The 22,892-nt window shown below is 51.5% G+C and overlaps 1 protein-coding gene across 3 annotated transcripts in view; it reads left to right on the top strand.

Moving 5' to 3' along the window:
* The first annotated feature begins 5,831 nt into the window (after positions 1–5,831).
* The window catches only part of BCAN (brevican), a 58,193-nt gene continuing 41,132 nt past the window's right edge, over positions 5,832–22,892 (top strand). For 2 of the 3 annotated variants that reach the window (XM_073322699.2, XM_073322702.2), the window contains exons 1-3: positions 5,832–6,060; positions 20,740–20,783; positions 21,149–21,235. In XM_073322699.2, the coding sequence (XP_073178800.2) occupies positions 20,780–20,783; positions 21,149–21,235 (91 nt within the window). In that variant the 5' untranslated portion in view covers positions 5,832–6,060; positions 20,740–20,779. The remainder of the gene's footprint in view (positions 6,061–20,739; positions 20,784–21,148; positions 21,236–22,892) is intronic. The other variant, XM_073322701.2, reaches the window with a different exon arrangement.

Consider the following 22,892-nt stretch of genomic DNA (forward strand, 5'->3'; position numbering starts at 1 on the left):
GTTTAGGAAACAATTAAGTCGCTTTTGCTCTGACTCAGGGTGGGGACGGAATTAGATTTAAAATGAGCTGGTTTAGCTAGGCTCCCATGCCGAGCATCCTTGGCCCTAAAAGAGAGAGGCTGCAGGAGAGGAAGGGGCTCATTCATGTCGGGCAAGGGGAAGGGTGAGATGGCAAGGAAAGATGGCAGCACTATATCCCACTCTGGGATACAGGATTTTCCAGTGCCTTCCCTGTTCTGTACAGGGAAAAAGACACAGCCACATTCGAGTGACCAAACATTTCTAAGGGATACAAATCGGGCTCCGTGAAATTTTGGGGCCGAAATTGTTTTCGGCATAAAATGCAGATTTGACAGCACCAGAAAGATGGTGCGAGTTCTTGTCAGTTTCGCTGAATTGTTCCAGTTAAAAAGAGCGCCCCCCCCCTTGGAAAAAATCTAAACGTTTTGTTTGAACATTTTCTAAATGAAATGTTTTGATTTTTTGGCTCAAAGCAACTTTTTTGTTTCAACCTTTCCTTTCATCTTATTTTTAAAACCCAAATAAAATGGTTGAAATCAAAACAAAACATTTCATTTGAACTAAAACAGGGTTGGTTTTTTTTAAAAAACTTTTTGATTAATCAAAAATTTTGAAAACGTTTGTTTTCTGTTTGACCTGAAACAATTTTTGTCTGGAATTGCCAGAGAACCAAAAAATCCATCATTTGCACAGATCTAGATGCAAACCCTCATGCTTTAGGGCAAAACCCTGGCAGGGGTCAGGAAGATACATCCCCTGTGGGCTAACTATTGTCCAGTCTGGGGGTTTTTCAGCTTTCCCTCAAAGAAGATGGTACTGGCTACCACTGGAGACAGGACCCCAGACAAGATGGACTATTGCTCTGATCCAATAGGTCGAATCGTTATGCTGCTATTTACTTTGGTCCAAGACATGTTTGCTGGAAATTGGGCTTCGGTGCAGCTCTGGATGCAAATCACACTCCTGGGCTTATTTTTAGGGCTTGATAAAAAATGAAATTTCCATCCCATGGGAAATTCCAAGATTTCAAAATCTGTTTGAGCCCCATATCGGGTTGAAATCTCAGAACTGTTCGCAAAGTGAAATATGCCAAAAATGTGTGTATATGCTACATATAACATCAATAAGGAGTCCGGTGGAAGAAGTGTTTTTTTTACCCACGAAAGCTTATGCCCAAATAAATCTGTTAGTCTTTAAGGTGCCACCGGACTCCATGTTGTTTTTGTGGATACAGACTAACACAGCTACCCCCTGATACTTGATATAACATCAATGTAAGTTCATAATATATTCTAACATATAATAGAACGTAAATACGGCTGAAGATGGTGAACTTGAATGCGAGATACAGGCCACATTGGGGAGCGCTGGAAGAGGGCAGAACAACATCTCAAGGGTAGCATATGATGAGTGTACGCCACTGAGACTAAAAAGCCCCACTGTATAGGACAACGGGCCCCCACCACGCTGTATGGCATAGGGGCACGGGCGATGGAGAAAGCGGGTTCAACGCTTGCCGGTTTGAGAGGAGATGTCTTTACAGCATACGACAAGACACACAAAGGGACGGATTTCGAAATGGGAGTATGAGGATACAAAGCAAAGTCCGTGATGTGGCTGACAAAATCCAGCAAGCAGGACTGGGCTGGTGTGGAGGCCTGGGGAAGATGAATGCAGGGGAGCTGGTGAAGACAGCCTGGCAGAAGAGGATGGGAGGAGAGACCCCGAGGAAGACCAAGGAAGTGGTGGCTGGACTGCATCAAAGGTGGTCAGCAGGTAAGTCCCCGTAGCACTGCCTGGGTGCCGGATGCTTGCACAATGCCCCGACCCCAGTTAATGGGAAAAGGGGAAGAAGAAAACAGAACATAATATAATCGAGACTATACCCAAAAAGTCCAAATAACAAAGTCAAACCCCAACGAGTTCTGGAAGGAAGAGCGTTTGATCATTTCCTGCAGTCATGTCAGTGAAATCGACATGGTCCCATGCAAAGTTCTGATTTTGTCAATTCGTCTTTTCCCAACAGAGCATTTTCAACAACCTCAGCTTATTTTACTCTAAGGGGTTTGAACCCAGGCCTCTGATTGCGGCAGCTGCTGCCGGAACGCTGCTTTGAGTCCAGAGCTGGCCTCTCTGTGGGTTTACACTCTCACACAAGCCTTGCTAGCAGACTCTTTCTTGGTACCCACAAATCTTTCTCGTGGTGAAGACATGTCCCTTTGCCTCTCCCTCACCCCACACCTGAGGAAGCAACAGCACCAGCCATTTCATTAAATAAGGTGCCCCAGCCTATAAATGGGAAAACAAACTAATGAAATTCCAGCATTGGTCAATGACAGCCCCGTTACTTCTTTGGAAATATAATAGTTAGCTCCGATACACTGAGATCTACAGGGGACAAAAAAACCCAACAAAGTTCTTTACAAAGAAGATTGGTATTGTTATTTCCATTTTACAGACAGGCAAACTGAGGCCCAAAGGGGTGAAGGACTTGCCCGAGGTCACCAAACCTGTCAGTGCTGATAATAGAATCCAGATCTCCCGAGTCCCAGTGCAGTGTTTTACGCACTAGGCCACACTGCCTCCTGATATCATTGCCTCCCCGGGGATGTGCATCAGGACATTCTCTTGACCCTGCTAGTGGAATCCAGTGGTTTTATTGGTGAAGCAGATTTTTCTTTCTTGTTTATTTTTTACTCTGCAGGGAAATCTCCATCTCCCCTCTCTTTTAGCAGGAAAGCCCAGGCTTCCCTATTGGACTGGAGTCTCTCTTCTCCTGGCCGTTTGCATGCAGGCTCAGCACAGATGGCTTTTTCACAGTTGCAGGAGCGTCAACAGACAGCTCTGCTCACTCTGGAGGGTAATGTTGATTCATGCCCTACGTGTTCGGACTGGACTCCGGCAAATCACAGGTGCTCCATCAAGTCAAGCGATGGCTGCTCAATGTCCCATCCCGTCTGCTACCCTTCTTACAACAAGGTCACCTCTCTCCAGGCTCTGTATGCGTCTATCTAGCCGAAGCCTGGTTAGCTTGTGGGCTCAGACTTCGGTTCCATTCCCTGCTCCCTAACAGACTTCCTTGGTGACATCGGGCAAGTCACTTAGTCTCTTTGCCTCAGTTTCCCCACCTGTAAAATGGTGATGATAGCACTGTATTACCTTTCAGGGACAGACATCAATCCAAGGTACTGATATGGCCTGCACAGGGGTCACTCACCCAGCTCTGAAATGCTGCCACTCTGAGGCAGGATGTAACAGCTATTTGACAGTGCACAGAGATCATTCCCCAGCACCAAAATGCCACCACCTCTGGGGTGGAACCTGGCAGCTGTTTCACAGTGTTCAGACAACACTGTTAACTAGATCTTAATTCTTAGAGTGATAAATGATTCATTCCATTCAGGTGCTGTTGCTCTCTGTAAATTCAATGAAGCCATTATCCAACAGGCCCCTCTCCTGCTGCCCTCTGGTAAGGGACGTTTGAGAGAGATCTAGTTATAAAATACGAAGTTCTACACTGAATCCTACTTGCAGGCTATAAGACCTTTCAGAGTAACTTTTATCCTCCAAAGAGAGCCCAAGGCCTTCACAAACTAAGCGCAAATTTATGCCTTTAGTTTCTTCCAGGAAATCCAATTCATTTCCAAAGACAGTGTGGTCCAGTGACTAGGACACTAAATCACGACAGCTCGGTTCTGTTCCTGGCTCTGCCACTGACCTGCAGGTGTACGTACAGCCCGTTTGCATGCAGGGTCTTGATCCCAGCTGGGGCCTGTAGGGGCTACCGTAATCATAAAAGAAAAAGCCTTTGTATAACCAATGGCAGAATTTGGCTCTACCGTTGCTGACATGCAGCCAGCTCTGGGGTGGAAGGCTGCAGCCAGTTGGCACGGAGCACCAACATTGCGGGTTAGGAGAGATTTCTGCCAAGGATAATGAAGGCAAAACTCCACTCTTAGGAGAAACGCCCTGAAATACTTAATGCCCAAGTAGGGCAGACAGACAGGAGCTTGATTTTTAAAATGCTCATTCAGTGAGTGTCCAGCAAACTGCAAACAATTTGCCTGAAATAGATTTATTCCTCTGCCTTGCCAGGATTTGAACCTGTGTCTACTGGAAGGACAGAGTCTTTACTCACCAGCACAACCAAACCACACAGATTCTAAAGGAGCAATGCCTGATTTACCCACTGGAGTCAGTTCAGAATCAGGCCCCACTCAATCGAGCAGCTAAACTGACAGTGTAGTGCCCATTCTTAGCCCCTCACCCAGGATTTCCAAGCACTTAAACACGACCCCTTTGTGATTTGATTCAGTCCTTATCCCCGTCCTCTTTTTCCAGATGGGTAAACTGAGGCACGGAGGGTTCCACTCAAGGCCTGGAAGGAAGCGGGTTCTCATGGGGGAAAAGCTACTTAGTCTTTTCTGCAACTGAAGACATCCAGGTGGCCTCACGGAACGTACCGCCCTTGGGAACAGTCAGGCTGACGGATGTTGTTCCATTGCACTTCCCTGTCGGGCTCTCTGTGCCCATCGGTTGTCTCGTATGCTTGGGGCACATCTACATTGGAGCCGGCAGCTGTGATTCCCAGCTTGTGTGGCCGTACCCATGCTAGCTCTGCTTGCATATCCGCAGCAGGACGGGCGGCTGCTCAGACTAGCTGCCCCAAAGACAAAGACAAACCTGCCTGACCCAGTGACCCACTGGCCTGAGCCACCATAGAGACGTATGGACAGATACGTTTATCGGCGCCGGGAATTACATCTCCCAGCTCAAATGCAGATGGGCTCTTAGACTGGAAGCTCTTTGGGGCAGGGACCGTCTTTCTGTTCTGTGTCTGTACAGCACCGAGCGCCCTGGGGTCCTGGGCCAGGACTGGGACTCCCAGGCGAGACGGTTACCAGGATAACAAAGTGAACAGGATTTCATTCCCCACCCTGAGCCGCTGACGCCAGGTGCCCCTCGGAGTTGCCACCTGCTATTAAAGAAGCGGCGTTCAGGGGAAAAAAAACATCCCAGGTTCTCGATTGTCGCTAACTTTTCTGGCGCGAACTGCTGCCAAATGCTAGGCCGTGTAGCTGGAGCCGTGTGGGTCCCAGGATATTGGAGAGACGAGACGGGTGAGGTCATTTCTTTTATTGGACCAACTTCTGTTGGGGAGAGAGACCAGCTTCCCAGCCACTCGGCTCCATCCGGGCTCCCCCAACGCTCACAAAGACTCCGGGTAATTTACATTACAAAGCAGCCGCCCTCTGTCCTGCCCCTTTGTGCCTTCCGCCAAAGGCTGAAAATAACTCAGCCCAGGGTTCAAACTGCACCCCCCCCCACCCCCGCAAATAGGGACAGGGCAGGGCCGGTTTGGGCATTTCTGCTTGCAATCTGAAACGATGCACAAAGGTATCAACTAACATTCACGCCGCTAGACGGCAGGTAGCCGCGTGTCTATTGAAACCCGTGTGTGTGCAATGAGGGGGCGATCAGGATAAGGGGACTAGACGGGGGGGGGGGACGGGACCCTGCATTTCTCCAAGCAGAAGCACTGCGCTTTGGGTTGCAACTCAGGGGCATCAGCAAGTTTTGGTGCATTGGATTAAAAATCTGTCCTGCTCCAATTTCCCCCTCTCTCCGTGGGATAGTCTGCTGGGTTTTTTGCCAGTTGCAAAGGGGAGGGGGGAATTTTGCCAGCACGGCGTTGAATTAGAAATACATGTGCCAAGCTGTGTGATTTCTTGGCACTCTTTTTTTTAAGGGGGGGAGAATAAAAGGAGGGGGGGGGGAAGGTTTTGTGTGTGTGTCTCTGTGCATCGGGGAGCTCGTTTCAACCTGGGTCCTGCCTCGCCCGCTGTCTGAGCTCCCGGCGGTATGCGTTTTCGGTGCTCTCTTTTGGAATAACTGCAGTTCACCCCTGCATTGGCCCACTGCAAGATCCAGCCCAGCCCCGGAGGAGAAGTTCCCACTCTCCAGCCCCCTTCGCAAGATCAGCATCCACACGCCTGGCGTGAATTTCCACCCCTGCAGCCGGCTGCCTTCTCAGGAGAGGTTAGTGAACGACTTTGATTTCGCGGCTTCCTCCTTGCTGCGCTGGGATCCAGGCTGGGCTCTTCGGTTTCTTCTGGCTTCTTTTGGGGCTGGGTCGTGAATCCTTTCCCCGCATCGCGGAGCAGCAAGCTACTCCCAGGCGCGTTCCCCTGGGGCGACGGGGCTCCCCCTTGTTAATAAAGGACTCACACGTTGGCCCTTGGGTTTGTTTTTCCAAGTGCAAATAGATTTATTGAGAGGTTTCAGAGGAGCAGCCCTGTCAGTCTGTATCCGCAAAAAGAACAGGAGGACTTGTGGCCCCTTAGAGACGAACGCATTTATTTGAGCATAAGCATCGGATGCATCCGATGAAGTGAGCTGCAGCTTATGCTCAAATAAATGGGTTCGTCTCTAAGGGGCCACACGTCCTGCTGTTCTTTTTGCGAACAGATCTGTTGGTCAGTCTCTCTTTTTTTGGAGGACAGAAAGTCAGAGGAAAAGCTCAGCCTGGCACTGAGATCTCAGCCTCTTGCAGAGTGTGACAGGCAAAGCCATTTTCCAGTGCAAACAGTTTTTGGTTGGGGATGTGTGTGTGTGTTGTGGTTGATGCATGCAGACATGCAGTGAATATGCCATTTGCAACACTCAGCTCTGTGCAGCAGGCAGGGGATCAAGGGGGGGACGCTTGTCACTTCAGCCGGGGCCCCTCATGTGGCTACCTCGGGGATTTGTCCTTGGATCTGCGATGGTCCAGGGTTTCTCTCGCCGCACTGAACAATTGTATATGTGGGCGAGCAAGCCTTTTAATAGGTTGCCTCCTCCCTTGTGTTGCGTGTGCAAACTCTCTCGTCCTCTCACTCCGTCACGGCTCCAGCCCTGGAAACGCGTGGGGGACTTTTAATGGTTTTTATTTCCTTTTTTTTTTTTTTAAAGTGGCATGTAAGAGAGAATTTACCACTGGCCCGGGTTCCATCCTGCATTAACAGCCCTGGAGCCTGGCACTTGCTGTTTGTACATAGAGGGCAGGGACAGTCTAGGCACTGGCAGGGCAAGCCTGTGCTAAACTTCTGCGAACGCACCTTGAGCTCTGCCCCGGCCAGACTGTCTTTAATGGAGCAGGTTGAATGTAACTCGCTCTGTGGGCTTTCTGCTGAGACTGCCAATAATTGGGGGTGGGGGGGATGTGCTAAGGTGGCTTTCCTGTAAGAAGGATGGGCTAGCGGCTCCTGCACGGGGCTGGGATCCAGGAGACCTGGGTTCTTGCTGTGTGTGACCTTGGACAATCCACTCCATCCACCTTGTGCCTCAGTTCCCGCCCATATAAAATGGGGCTGCCCTATTCCACAGGGGTGCGGTGAGGCTAAAGGCACCCATGCCTGAGAGGTGATCGCCTGCTGTGGTGAAGAGGGCAGCTCAGTGCCTGGAGAGCTTGCTTGGGATCAGCTCTCAGGTGCTGGGTTTGATGCAGAGGTTCTTCAGCCTGCCTTATGCAGCAGGTCAGGTGGAAGGAGCCTAGCGGCCTGGAAATCGACAGGACACTCTTTGCAGCCCCTCTGCGGCAGGAGCCTAGCGTGTTTCCTGGAGGAAGGCTTTGCAGGGAAATGCTGGGGGTGGGGACTTACTCAGGTTCATCTGTTTGCAAAACAAAACCCAGCCTTGCAGATTCCCTAGTGGGTCCCATGGAGAAGCATGGAAGGCCAGCCGTATCCAATCCCATGTACCTTGTCTGTTGCAATGACCCCCCCAGAAACTCCACCTGCTAGCTCAGGACTAACCTGCCCCCATGCAGGGCAAGGGCACGTTTACTGTCTGCGATACAACAAGCCGGAACCAGCCCGCAAATACGCCCCGTGCCCTGAGGGCCCCATCGCACAGCCCCTGTGGAGCTAACGGACCCGACCCCAGGGTGGATTTGATTTAAATCACTGGTCAGGGAGACTCGATTTAATCATGGATTTCTACATAAAAGAGCATTCTGGAATATGCTGCTCAAACAGTTTCACTTTTGTTTCTACTGCCTGTCCCTCCCTTCTCACATTTATCTCCAGACTCCTTCTCCTTGTCCAGATCTATTCCGCCCCCAACAATCTTCTATTCACTGAACTTTTTGAAACTTTGCACTTTTAGAGCGGGGTAAGGGATTGACTCTGTGTACACAAATTTGCAGAGGGACAATAGGGTTGGGGTCTGTTATTTCTCACCTCTCTATATTTATTTATTTATTTTAAAACATTTTGGCTGTTAACAAGCGTGTTATCTCTGGAGACACAAATCCACAGGTTGAGAACCGCAAAACGAAGCATCTCTGATGGTAACTTCTAGACTGAGCACTGAGTCCCATTGGGTAGATAGAAAGATTAACCTAAATAATCTATACAGAAGCCCCTGGAACCTCATAAGACTGGGTCCCTAATCCATGAACTAACTATTGGAACTGCTTTACAAAACTTTTCTTAAACTTTACATGAATATATCATCTCATACGATAGAATTAGAATTTATAATCCCTATTTCATGAGGAGATATCTTTGAGCTACAATGTATCTATCTTTAGAGAGGGTTTTTCCTCAAAAATCCGATTTAAATAAAAAAAACCCGATTTTTAAATTTTTTTTTTTTAAATAATTGATTTTTATCCACCCTGCCCAACTCTCAGCCCGTTGAAAACAATGGCAGCTTTGCCGAGGAGCACGGCAGAATCGGGCCTCTCTGCTCCAACGCCTCAGCATTAGGATGGAGTTCCTGACGGCACGTCTCCACTTAAACAGCTGCCCCGCTTCAATGTAGACGCTCACGCTACTGACGCCAATAAGCAGTTCTCCTATCAGGAGGCGACAGCCAGGGGGATAGAAGAATTCCTCCGTCCACCTAGCACTGTCTACACCAGGGGTGTATGCTGATGGACGTCCCCAGTGGAGACCAGCCCTCAATTTCCAGGCTGGGGAGGGAATTAAGACCCTTAATTGCACTTTTTTTTGTTTTGTTTCAGTTAATTGATGGCTATTTATCTTGCTGCAAAAGTTTCCACCCTAAACTGGCAGTTCAGAGGCACCGCAGAATACTTGCTGTTACTTTAGCATTATTATGAAAGGGCTGGAGGGTCCAACCTAGATCAGTGGCCCAGCGTGCAGACACACTGGCCCAAACCCTCAAGGGTATTTAGGCACCTAACTCCCACTGGAGTGAAGGGCCTAAATACATGAAGATCTGGGCTACAGTGCTTAAAGTGGGAGGAGTAATTTAAAGTGGAAGGAGGGGGTCAATCCCCCCCCAGTCAAAATCTAAACACTGAGCTGGGTTGCGCAATTTAAACTCTTTCTAAAGCTGCCGCTCCCAGTTTAGGATTGAATCCCTCATTTTGTTCAGACCACTTTAAGCACAGCAACCCCACAGTAAGAGACAGCCCCGGTCCTGCAGCGCTGACAGTCTAAATAGGTGAGGGGAAACTGAGGCACACAGAGACTTGACTTGCCCCAGGTCAGCTGCCAAGCCGGGACTAGGACCCAGGTGTCCCAACTCCTTTCCCAATGACCTAGCCACAAACCACCACTGCCAGGCCTGCTGCAAGGAGATGTTGTTAAGATGGAGGAAACTCAGCCCTTCAGAGGGGGGGCCACAAGGGAGAGCCAGTTTGGAGCAGAACTTTCCCCACAGTGTTGGGTGGTCCTGGGATCTGGGTTCTGGGTCCTTGTACCGTGCCTGTCACAGTAGTATCTGAGCACCTTCCACCATGAAGTGACAGCGATCCCATGGGGTTGGTTTCTCCCAGCCACCTGCCTAGGGGGTTTAGAAGCTTGCAGAGTCAGCACAACCCTAGATCTTTGATCCTCCACAACACCTCCCCCTGTAAGGACAAGGGGGAAAGGCAGTTTTCAAGCCAAGATCTGAACAGAGGTGGCAAGGCTGAGAAATAGAGGACACCGGGATGCAGTGGAGAAGGCTCTTGCACCTACAATGTGCAAGGGGAGGAGGTGGCCGGGGCCAGGCAATGGGCACGAAATACACTGGTGGTTTTAAGGGAAGCTAGACAACGGGGCTGCTTTTGAAAGCTCTGTGCTCAGACACTGGTTTTGGCCAGTTTCCTCCTCCTCCTCCATCTCAATTCTCCAGCGCTTTGAAACCTGCCAAGAAACCCCAAGCAAAAAATCTGAACCGGTCATTTTCCCTTATTGCTGTCAGAGGGCTCCCTGAATCTTTATGCCAAGCAGCAGGAAGGGCGGGAAACACTTATCTCGCTTGCCGCGCTACTCAGACTAGATGTTTATTTATGGCTGTTTCGTTCTTCAGAAGCGCTCGGGAGGTTTACAAGTGACTTCACCTTGCTGTCCGCCTCTTAGTGGAATCATGAAGGCAGGTGGCATGGGCTAAACGTTGCCTCCCAGGACTGGGAGGCAGGATGCCAGGTTTCTCTTTCCACTGAACGTGGTCCAGTGGTTAGACTGGGGCAGGCTGGCCATCAGGACTCCTGGGTTCTATTCCTAGGGAACGTGATCTAGGGGGTTAGAACAGGAGGAACTGACAGTCAGGACTCCTAGGTGCTCTTCCCAGCTCTGGGAGGAGAATGTTGTCTAGTGGTTAGAGCAGACTGGGAGTCAGGATTCTATCCTACCTCTGCCACTGTGTGAGCATGGGCAACTCACTCCGCCCCATCCCCCCAAAACCACTCTGTGCCTCAGTTTCCACCGCGGTCAAATGAGAATTTGTAAAGTGCTTTGAGATGAGTAAAAGCAAGAAGAGAGGAGTATAGTTTAAATGCTCTCCTGAACTGCTTGGTTGATACCAAGTACCACACACTGCAGGGGGTAAGCTGCACTTTTTCGTTCCCAAAAGAGACAGACAGGGGAAGCATATTAATATGTTTTTAAACATGAGCCCAGATATCTGGCCAAATTCCAGTCTGGGTAATTATGTTCTGCCTGCTTAAATGTCGCCAGGGGCTTTAATGGGATGTGGTTTCCTTCTTCACTTCCTACCTTAAACGGTTTAGTTGGTGCTGTTATATGAGGCCACAGTGACCCATCCCAGAAGTGGCTGCATTTCAGCAATCTTGCATATCGCTCTCCTCAGCACCCAGATGCTTGTGAGACCCAACAGCGATGACCGTTGTGACCTCAAGCTTTCTGTGTTGCTGCTGGTCTGATGCAGTCCCTGCTTTTATCCCAGCATGCCCCGAGCCGCCTCCTCCTGAAAACATATATGAGAAGAGCTCTGCCCTGCACCATGTGCTCCCTCGTCTGATGGAGTTAATACAACAAACTCCTGTTGCACTCTGCCAAAGGTTAGCACAGGGGTCCTGGACTCCTGGGTTCTATTCCTGGTCTGGTCACTCTGTGACCACGGGTGAGTCACAGTCCCTTCCTGTGCCTCAGTTTCCTCATCTGCAAAATGGAGCTAATACTCCTTCAACTCCCTGGGATGCTGTGGGGATGTCCTCGCAAGTCCTTGGAAGATGCTAAGTGCATATTAATGGACTGATCTGGGAGATTGTTTTAGTAGTCATTTCCCCCTGGCAGGAAGAAGACCCATTTCTGCTGTGAGTGGGTAGTGCTCCGGGGCTCTTGGATAGGGAAACCAGGGCTAGTGGGTTTTTCAAAATGCACCAAGCTCTTGAACTAAAGCAGGGATCTCAAACTCAAATCACCACGAGGGCCACATAAGGACTAGTACATCGGCCTGAGGGCTGCATTACTGAAACCTTTTCATACAAAGATACAAAAGCCCACGCCCCCGGCCCCGCCCCCACTCCACCCTTTCCATGAGGCCCTGCCCCTGCCCCCCCTCTTCCCATCCCTTCCCCACCCCCATTCTAACCCCTTCCCCAAAATCCCCTCCCCAAATCCACCACCTCCCTGCCCCTATTCCAACCCCTTCCCCAAATCCCTACCCCGGCCCCGCCTCTTCTCCGCCTCCTCCCCTGAGCACGCCATGTCCCCACTCCTCCCCTCTCCCTCCTGGAAAGTCCTAAGCGCTGCCAAACAGTTGTTTGGCGGTGGGAAGCGCTGGGAGGTAGGCAGAGGAGCGGGGACGTGGTGCTTTGGCGAGGGGGAAGTGGGGTGGGAGGGGAGCTTGGCTGTCGGTGGAGTCGGCGCCTATGGCAGGCCGCAGGAAATAACTGCATGTTTGAGACCCCTGAACTAAAGGATCAATGCAGAAAGAAAAAGAAAAGAAAAATCGCTCAAAGATTTCTGGAACGAGGTCTAACACACTGGCTGGAGCGGTAGAAGCCTGGCATAGCAGGGAACCTGTACAGTAATAATCATCATCCCTTGCTCTTCTAGAGCATTTCTCATTAATAGATGTCAAAGCACTTTACAAAGGAGGTCTGTATCATATCATTATCCCCACAGACAGGGAAACTGAGGCACAGGGCGATGACATAACTCGCTCGAGGTCACCCAGTAGGCCAGTGGCAGAGCCAGGATTAGAACCCAGGTCTCCTGCTGTACCCACTAGGCAAGATGATATAAGAGAGCAGGATCTTACCCTCTGTGTACAGTACACCTGAGTATATGTCTGTATACGTCGTGTGTGTGTATCTCTGTGTCCATATGTATCTATGTGTACACTTGTATGTCCGTCGGTATATACACGTGTGTGTATGTGCTTGGTCGTGTGTTTATATGCGTATGTAAGTATTTGTACGCGTGTGTGCATACTTAAATATGTGGGTGTGTGGATATAGCTGAACAGGGTATTTGTGGGGCCGTGCTCGTGTTTGTACAGGACTGTGTGTGTCAGCGTGTACATGTGTGTGAGGGGGATCTTCCCACACTGCTGTTAGAAGCCACCTTCCTGCAGATTGCGTTCTGACCTCCCCACCTTCGTTGGCTCTTGGCACAGCCCTCTGAAGGGCAGAGAGTCTGCGTGGCACCCAGCCCCGAGGCCCCAGCCGCGCTGACTCAGCACGGTGAGATCCAGGTGAGGGGGAAGGCGAGCCCAGGATGCTGACAGCAGCCTGCCCTCTCTAGCAAATGGCCCCTTTCCAGGCCGGAGATCTCACAAATTCCCTGGAAATCTGGACTCTATTAGGATCTGCAATACGATAGCACCCAGGGGCCCCCAACTCAGACCGGGACTCCCTTGTACCAGGAGCTGTACATGAGCACAAGACAGCTGTGTAGGTCCCTGAATACAGATTAGGTGGAACTGTAGCCTAAGCAACGTGCTCCAGATCACAGAGAGCCCAGGGACAGAATCCAGGGGGCTGATCCTCGGTTACACACAAGACCCCTTTGTGTTGCTTTGGCAAGGGGACAAAGTGCCATCCTAAGAACCCCTCTTGTGCAAGGGGCCTCCATGGCCAGTGGGGAGCTGGCCTACAAGCCCTGCTCCCCGTGGCCTATAGAGGGAGTGGACTGACAACTTGGCCAGAGCACAATGACTATTCTCTGCTTCCTGGGGGGCAAGGCAAGTAAAGTGCAAGTTACAGCAGCCTCTGGGCTGCTCTAGCTGACACCAGGGTCCAGGCAGAGCCCTGCAGAGCTCCAGCATACAGGGACATAAGCCACCTTTATGCCCCATCCTTCTTCTCTGAACAGACTAACTGACAATGAGACCACTGCTCTCCAACTGGGAGGTAGCATGGTCTAGTGGGAGGATCATGGGACTGAAAGTCAGGAGACCTGGGTCTGTTCTCAGCTCTGCCCCGACTTGCTACATGACCCTGGGCAAGTTCGTTCCCTTCTATCTGCCTCAGTATCCCTCCCACCCTATGTCTATGTAGGCAGCAAGCTCTTTGGGCCTGGAACCAGCTCTATATATGTACAGCGCCTAGCACCTAGCTATTACAGTAGTAACATTGCCTGGGTGCTAACCACTGGACCACCACTACCTGCCTGACTCCATTTCAGAGTAGAAAACTCATCTCAGTGCGCTCAGCCGAGCAGCTGCTCCCTGCACCATCCTTCGATTTATTCCTTTTCCACAAACTCCCCACTGGCTCCAGCTCATTGTGCCCGAACTATCAGCCCTGCTCTGCTCCATTGTTCTCACAGACCCTGGGCAGAGCAGCCCGTTCCTCGAGCAAGGAGCCCAACTCCGTGGGCATGACCGGGGGACGGACATGGGGTGGGGGAAGGGGCTCTTGAAGGCCACGTGCCTTTGTGAGCACGACGTCTTGCCATGGCCAAGCCATTTGCTGTCTCTGCAGATCTGGATCTCAGCTGCATCCCCCGCTATCTCAACCGGAGCGGCAGCTGCTGGCCTTCAAAGCGTGGGCCCTGAGCCAGCCGGATCGGAGCCGTTAGCCCTGGGAGCGTCATTCTCATCTGCTGAATGCAATTAGAGGGGAAGGAAGAAATATGTGTGGGGCCGGGGGGGGGATGGGGGCTTGTGACACCCGCTTCCCACCTCCCCACCCCCTTGCCCAGTCTGGAACAGATTGCTCCATTCTCCTTCCCTGGGGGGTAACCCACCAGGCCCTAAGTCACTGACTCCAGAAGAAACCCTCCCCTCTTCCCGTTTCCACTGTTAGGCTGCTGCCAAGTTTTTCTTGCCAACACGACGGCTCCCGAGTGCGTCCATCACAATGCGCCCCCTTTTCTGCATCTCCAGCAGGGGATGCCCCCCCCTGCCCCCACCCCCATCCCCTTCCCACTGCACCGACAGCAGACCCAGCTCTGCTTCAAGAGAAGAACTGAGGAGTCCTCGCTGCACTGGGGGAGAGACAGTATGTCTGAGTGGCTAGCGCACAAGACAGGGACACAGAAGACCTGGGTTCTCTCACTAGCTCTTCCTGCTCCTATTCTGTGCCTCAGTTTCCCCCTTTGTCAGATGGCGAGAATGAAACTGACCTCCTTTGGCAAGTATGTTGAGGCTGTGCCTGAAAAGCACTCGCTAAGAACCAGGTGTTATTATTGTTCGGTGGGCCACAGAGAACGGACCCAGCCCCCAGCTGACAGGGCGCCTTTGTGGTCCCTCCTTCATGGTAGGAACGGAACGCATCTTCCCCTACCGGCGTCAGTACGTCTATGCTGCAGCTGGACCTGAGCCTCCCACCCCAGGGGATGAGCGCGTGGGCCTGAGCGCACCCCGAGCCTCTGCCGGTGATGCGACGTGCACATGGTTCTTCCCAGCGTGTGCCCTGCTAACAACCGTCCGTCTACCCAGCCCAGGCGGCTTGCTGCCAGCCGTCAAGGGGAGCGGGTGGAAAATCCTCCAGCTGGACCAGGCGCCGCTGGAAAAGGCTCTTTCTTCTAAATTGACGCTTTCCGGGGGAAACAGGCTGATTGCGACAATTCCCCCCCCCCCCCCCCCCCAAACAAAATTTAAATACGAAAGCGTCTTGATGAGGCCGGAAGGGAACGTTTTGATTGTTCCTGTCGAGAGGACTTGGTTTTAAAAACGGGACTTTACTGTCTATTCTGGTGAGAGGCGCTAGGCCAGGGAGTTGGCCCTTGCCAGCCCAGGGGGGTGGCTTCGTATAAAAAAAGAGCCCCCCCACTTTGCCTGGGGCAGTTGGAGTTTTAAGGCGGAAGGTAGAGAGAAGGGGGGAGACGTGCTTGGAAAATACCATGGGAGCTCTCAGTGGGCTGCGTGGAAATTACGGGCTGGCTGTTGCAAAGCAGAGAGGTGCTTTTCCTTTGCAAGAGCATTCTGAGCCGCTGTCCTTGGAAAGCATGTTGGTGCAAGGGTATGCACGTGGGACTGCATGCGTGTGGGTGCGTGTGAGCATTGGTGGTGTGCAGGAAAGCAGTTGCATGTGTTTATATGAGGGGAAAAGTACGGGGGAGATTAGCCATGTGCCAGGGCGTGCAGGGAGCCTGCCAGTGTGCGAGCCTGGGGAGTGTGTGCGTGTGCATGGTTTTGCACATGCACGTGCGTATGGGGGGGGCCTGTGCACGCTGGTGCAGATGTGTGCAAAAGCAGGCGTGCCTGGCAATGCACATCAAAAGCGGGACTTTACAGGAAGGATTTCTTCTCTTCCCTTGTTTCTGGGAAAGATGCCAGGGCCCAGGATGTGCTGCGGCTGACTCATCCTGCAGCCGAGTCCCCGAAAAGCCACCTCTCTGTGTGTCTCCTTTGCCTCCTGCCGGCTGACAGTGCACCTTGTGATGGGGGATGATGAATCATCACATGAGGGGGGGGTTTGAGAAGGCCTTGAATGGGGATCAGAGCAGGTGACCTTCCAACAAGGAGACAAGCTGCTGGGACAGGGGAGCCGGCAGGGGGGGCGGGCTGAGCAAATGAGGGTCTCAGAGGAGACGGCAAAGCTGAGGACAGGCCAAGCAGCCGCCAGACTTCTCTGCTTCTGGCCAGGGGACCTGGCATTTCATCACGGCCTCGGCGACAAGCGTCGTGTGTGTGTCTTGGGAACGGGACGCAGCTGCTCCAGCCAGCTCCCTCAAACTTCCCCACCCTGCTGCTAATACAGCCAGCCCGGAGCACTGCTCCTGGCTCTGGGGTTCCCAGGAGCCCCACCATCACCGCCTGGGGATGGGAGAGATGGGCCCCCAAGGCTGAAACTCTGGATCCAGTCCTCCAGTGCCAGGGGGGTGCACAAGCATCCATGTAGGATATGTATTGGGTCCCCCATTCCCCTAGTGTCCCAGCACCTCAAAAGCTTACTGTTACAATCACAGACTCACAGCATTAGAAGGGACCGCAAGGGTCATCTAGGCCAGTGGCTCTCACCCAGGGGCCCAGGGCCCCCTGTGGGGCCACGAGCAGGTTTCAGGAGGCCGCCAAGCATGGCCGGTGTTAGACTCATTGCGGCTCAGGGCAGAAAGCCGAAGTCCCACCGCATGGGGTTGAAGCCCGGGGCCATGAGCCCCGCCACCCGGGGCTGAAGCCGAAGCCTGAGGAATGTAGCTTCGCAGTTCCCCTGTGGCGTGGGGCCCTGGACAATTGCCCTGCTTCCTCCCCCCACCCACCCACCCAATGCCGTCCCTGGCTTTTATATGCAGAAAACCAGGTGTGGCACTGCGGGGCCGTGGAGTTTTTATAGCATGTAGGGTGGGGGCCGGGGCCTGTGAAAGGAAACGGCTGCGAGCCCCTGATCTGGTCTAGCCCCCTGCCACGATGCAGGATGCGTTGCGTCTAACTAGAGTCTCACAACAGGCCCTGGGAGGCAGGGGAAGAGAGGGACTGAGCCCCAACCAGATTAAATGTACTGCTTGGGGAGAAGGTGGCGTTGCTTTACATCAGTGGTTCTCAACCTGTTTCTCATCGGGGGCCGCGTATGCGGCTCGCAGTGTGTTACATGGGCCGCAGGTTGAGAACCACAGCGTCCCCCCTTAAAACGGCCCACAGTCCCCTATGCCCAGCGGCCCCCGCCCAGAGCGGGGCCAGGAGCGGAGCCAGGTGCAGAGAAGGGGGGCCAGGAGCGGAGCCCCACTTAAAACCTGGGGCTGCTGCAGCAAACCCCTGGTTCCCTGCACCCCCTCGCTGCCCAGAGCGCCCCCTGCAAACCTATCCACAGACCCACTCCCCCGCCCCCTGCTGGCAGGAGCGCTGGTGCAGGCTGCAAGACGCTGGCTCCCCCTCAGCCAGCCCCGCCCCCTGCCAGACCAGAGCCGCAAATTTTGAATTCTTTTTTTTTAGGCACACCGCTGGGCCGCGGGTTGAGAGCCGCTGCTTTAAATAGTTCCCGAGCCCTCTAGTGGTGCTCCTGGTGGCACGCGGTTTGCCAGGCGGCCACACCGCTCTGGGATTTGCCATGGGGAGGATGGCCTAGGGTTGCCGACAGCCCCTCATTACAAGAGTTGCCCCCCCCCCATCTCTGTAAAACAAGATCGGGAATTGCTGAGTGCTACCAAAAGCAGCAAGAAATGCCCCTGGTAAATGCAGAGGAGTGCTGCTTAGTATTATTCTTAACCAGAATATCAGGAAGAGGGGTAGGGCGGGGGTGCTAGGAAAACAGTCCCTTATTTTTGAAATACAATGCTGGCAACCGTAGATAACCTGCCCATGTGGAGAGCCGCCTGGCCAACGCTAAATGTCCAAGAAGCAGGAGCCAGGCCTCCGAAACCAGGAGGTTTTAGGCATTTAAAAAAAAAATCCTTATGATTTTGAAGCTGATTTGGGGATGTCTTTCGTTTGCTTTCTGGGCCGTTGGGCGCTCGGGGCTCACACGTTTCAAGGTTCTCTTTGCAAAGATGACCCCTAGACTCTTATTACAAAACACCCAGCTGAGATTCTCCCATCGTCACGTTCTGCCAGGAGCTGGGGCTTTACGGAAAACACTGATTCTAGCAAGACTCAGAATGGGCGACGCCAACGAGAAGCAAAAGACGCAACACTAACTTGGCCCAGGGCGTTGCGATGGGGAAGGGGCCAAATCTCTTGTGGTCCTGACGTGAGGGTGGGGGGGGGGGTTTGAACCTGCTTTCTCGGGTTGAAGCAGTCTTGAGAGCAAATCACTCAAGCTGCGATGGCGCCCTGGGAACGGAAAAAAAAGAAATCATCCAACAAAGGCTTTCTCGTTTCAAAGGCTAAAGGCAAACCAGCCCTGGTGGGACTGGCCTGATCCCACGAGCTACCGGCTGCTGGGGTTGAATCCCAGCCCTGGCTTCAGAGCGATGGGCTTTGTATTTTTTATTCCCTCTCTCTCCAGAGCTGTGATCTTGAATTCCAATTCATCCGGAGAGAACAACAAAAGCCCCAACTTGGCTCTAGCATGGCTAAGTTTGGAAAGGAACAGGAAAGCTGGGGAGGGGCGCGTGGTGTTCAGAGATCTCTCCGTGCTCACAAGAAATCTGGTTTATTCTCTGTCTGCATCCAACTGACTCTGTGTAACAAGAGCCGCACAGTGTATGGTCCAGTCTCCGTCTGGGAAACCCAACCCTTAAAGACAGTCTCCAGCCATCATCCGTTTGTGTGTGCATACGATGAAATCAACATCTACCGGCATTTGCCTATAAAAATCGAACCCTTCCAACCTAATTCAAATGATAAAACCGCATTGAACTACAGCCATCTGCCCTTGTTCCACCAAACAGCCTGTGAGGTAGGGTAGTGCTGTTATTCCCGTTGTACAGCGTGCCTCAGTTTCCTCGGGGAGACTAAGTAACCTACCCAAGGTCACGGAAAGAGTCCATGGCACAGCAGGGAATGGAATCCAAGGCTCCCAGGCTAGCGCCCTAACCGCTGCACCAGACTCCCTCTCCCTGCTGGCTGCAGAGAGAGATGCAGCGAGACGGACACTGGCGGTCAGCAGAGAGGGGAAAATCACATGGCAGAGTCAGCGTCAGCCCTTGGAAAACTTCTTAGAGATTAATTCATTGGGAGCAGTGGGGGAGATGGGGAAGTCTCTTTGTGCCAAGCAGCACTGAGAAACGGCCAGGGATATAATAAGCTCTTTGGTCAGCGCTCGGCATTCACAGCCTGTGAGCAGCGAACCTCCAGCGTGAGCAGAATTTCAAAGGAAGGCCATCTTGGGCCTCCCCCCATGATCTTTGTACACCACTGTGAAATCCTTTTGCAGCTTCTCTAACTAATCAATGACCTCTCCGCCCCCAACCCCACCCCAGTGGGTCTAGCAGACTGTCTGGGGCAAACAGGATCTTGCAAAACACACGTTATTAACACCCAGCTTGGGTTCATAACCACAACGCCACCCAGAATGACGCCCAGCTGAAATCCAGCCACCCTGCTCTCATTATATTAAGGGTTTTCTTCAGTGTCCCATGAAGCCAGGAGCTTTCAGGTTGTCGCGAAGGCAAGGCATCCTGGAGTAGGTTTCAGAGTGGTAACCGTGTTAGTCTGTATCAGCAAAAACAATGAGGAGTCCTTGTGGTATTTTAGCTTGGGCCAGAACCAAACTCCTGGATCCAAATGCCCTCCCCCCCACCACGCTCACCAGCTTTGGAACAGTTTCAGAACTTGGCAAGCGCCGATGCCAGTTTTACGGCCGCATCGCTAGATTTATGCGGGGATAAGTCAGCGGAGAATTGCTCCCTTCAGATTTGGATCATGCCTACAGACCCAGATTCTCATTTACCCTACGGACCTTTGAACTCTAATTGATGTCCTCTTAAGGCCCCTCTACTCTGCCAGAGTTGGGTAAAGAGGTTCCTAGTGCAAATTAGATCCCATTTATTTCCCTACAGGACCCTTGCTTCATTCAGTGTACAGAAAGGCCAGTGCTCTGGGAATGAACTGGGGCTGTGTAGCAAAGAAGGCTGTTTGTAACTACAGCCCTGAGCAATGAATTTCTTAGCCTCTCTGAAACTCTTTAGTTAGACATGGAAGGAAGGTAACTTAAGTGAACAGCCTCAGTTCTGCAGAACAATCTCACACAAGCAGAGATAGAGAAAATTCCCCCCCCCCCAGGAATTTATACGTTTTTATAACCACCACAACAAAAACAGGTGAAAATCAGTGCAAAAAACGATTAATCATTGTTCTGGGTAAATATCGGGGTTTATTTTGTTGGCTGGAAAGACGGGGGGGGGGGTTTCAGCCGATTAATGGCTCGAATTCTGTTAATGCTGTAGCCAACCACGTCAATTAACACAGAACCCAGAACACAAGGCCATTGCTGAGTTTAAGAAAACAATCTCTCTCTAATCCCCAAATAAAACTTTTCATTTGAATCAAGAGGTTACCGTTGTAGACTCAGAACTATTAGCCTATAAATATTTACATTTAACAATTGGGCCACACCATTTGCATACACTCATTTTTTTTTTAAACTTTCAAATACTTCCCTGTGTTCTGAAACGTATTCTGATACAGATTTTCGTTTTCTTCCCATTTTAGCGTGTCAGATCTTTAAACTCTTATCTGCTAACAGCTTGAAATGGGTACGTGGTGAGCGTGAGATTCATCAGTTTGTTCAGATACGCACACGCTTCAGAGCTCGTGTGCGTGCCTGTGTTTACTGTGTGTAGCTTCTAGACTAATACGTAGAGCTTTACTTCATAAACAGGGAGCTTTGCATATCCACACAGACTAATGTATTAACTTAATACAGATATCTCATGCAATGTTTTGTATATTCCTAATAAAACAAGTTATTTTTTTACATATTTGAATGATACAAAAGTAGGGTGAAAATCAGTAAAAAACTGCATAATACTTTTTGCAAAACCTGGGAATTTTTCGGTACAGATTGGTTTAAACCAAAAATGAAGGGGCTTACTCATCTTGTATATTTCCTCCCGCCCAGGTGGAGCGATGATGAACATGATGCTGCTGCTTTGGGTATTTTCCCGCCTTGCTTTTACAGACGCATTTATCTCTGGGGACAGTGCAGGTAAGTCGGACACCCTCCGAGCCGGTCAACAGGCAGCTTTGTGGTGGCTGCGGCCGAAATCCGTTCAAAGCTGATTCAAGAGGCAGTAGGGTCGAGTGCATTAGGGCACGGGGCTGCCTCTGCAGGGACCTGGGGTCTAGTCCCGGCTGTGCCTCTGACCTTGGGCCAGTAACTTCTCCTGGGTCTGTCTTGTTGAGTTGGGTTCAAGGCAGGGACTATCTCCTGCTATGGGTACATGCAGCACCCAGCAGAATGAAGTCTGGATCCTGGTTTGGGGCTCTAGGCATTATTGTAACGCTATTACAGGCAGGCCTCTTATTAAGGTTGCCCAACACTTCCCATTCTAAGACCCTGTTTTCAGTTGTTTTTAACTTTGCCAAACTTAAACCACCTGGGCTGAAAATTTTCCATGCCAGGTGTTTGACTTAGGCTGAATTTTATGGGGTGGTAGGAGGGGGGATTTTTGCTGAAATAGAGCAACCAGTTCTGAAAGTGAGGCCAGGAATAGAGACGTTCTTTGGCCCATGTTACAGAAGTCAGGTGACCTTTCTTTGACAAGCTTTAATGCCCTTGCCCCCCCCCCACACTCCCCAGCTTTGGAGCAGGGACTTGAAATTTGACAGGGGGGTGGCCTCTGGATCCGGGAGCTGCCTTTTGCGGTCCCTGTGAAAATCCACTCAAATTTGACCAAGTCTTCGGTGGGAGAGGAGGGGAAGTTTGCACATGCCACATAGAGACTTAGAAAAGATGGGCTGGAAAGGACCTTGAGAGGTCACCAAGCCCAGTCCCCTGCGCTGAGGCAGGACCGAATAAACCTAGACCAGCTCTGACAGGGGTTTGTCCAACCTGTTGTTAAAAACCTCCAATGAGGGAGATTCCACAAGCCTGCTCCAGAGCTTACCTGCCCTAGAGTTAGAAAGTTCTTCCTGATGTCTCACCCAAATCTCCCTTGCTACAGATTAAGCCCCTTGCTTCTTGCCCTGCCATCCCTGGACACAGAGAACAATCGATCCCTGTACTCTTTATAACAGCCCTTCATTTATTTGAAGACTTATCCACCCCCCTTCCCAGGCATGCTTTTCTCAAGCCCAGGGCTTTTTTTAGTCTTTCCTCCTAGGTCAGGTTTTCTAAACCTTTGATCACTAAAACTTTGCACAGTATGCCCGCTGAGGTCTCACGGACCTCTGCCTTACGGACGACACCTGTTTGTACACCCCCAAAATGATATTAGCCTTTTCTGTGACTGCGGCCCGGTGTCCGCTCATTCAGACAGCTATCTGTGAGAATCCCCAGCTCCTTTCCAGCAGTACGCTCGTTAGTAGGTGATCTTAGATTTGAGCTAAATTCCCTGAAGATTCTGCCGGCTCCGAGCGAGAGCTTGGGGCCAAGCAGGAATTTTCCTGCCATGACAGAGCTGGGCTGCTGCAGTGGGGCAGGCCCCTGACCTGAGAGTAGGCAACCTTGTGCTCTCCATGACCTCCCTGCTGGGCCCATGCTAAGCTTGCAAAGTCAAGCCCGCAAGAGTTAGGAAATGTTAGCAAAATGTCCCCCATGGTCATCTTCATTGTGAGACAATCTTTAATTACATGATCGTATACTCCCCCCCGCCCACCCCCACCCCAGGGCCCCTCCTCAATCAGCACACAAGATAGAGGGT

This window comes from Lepidochelys kempii, chromosome 24 (genome assembly GCF_965140285.1).
Source record: "Lepidochelys kempii isolate rLepKem1 chromosome 24, rLepKem1.hap1, whole genome shotgun sequence".
Classification (NCBI taxonomy): Eukaryota; Metazoa; Chordata; order Testudines; family Cheloniidae; genus Lepidochelys; species Lepidochelys kempii.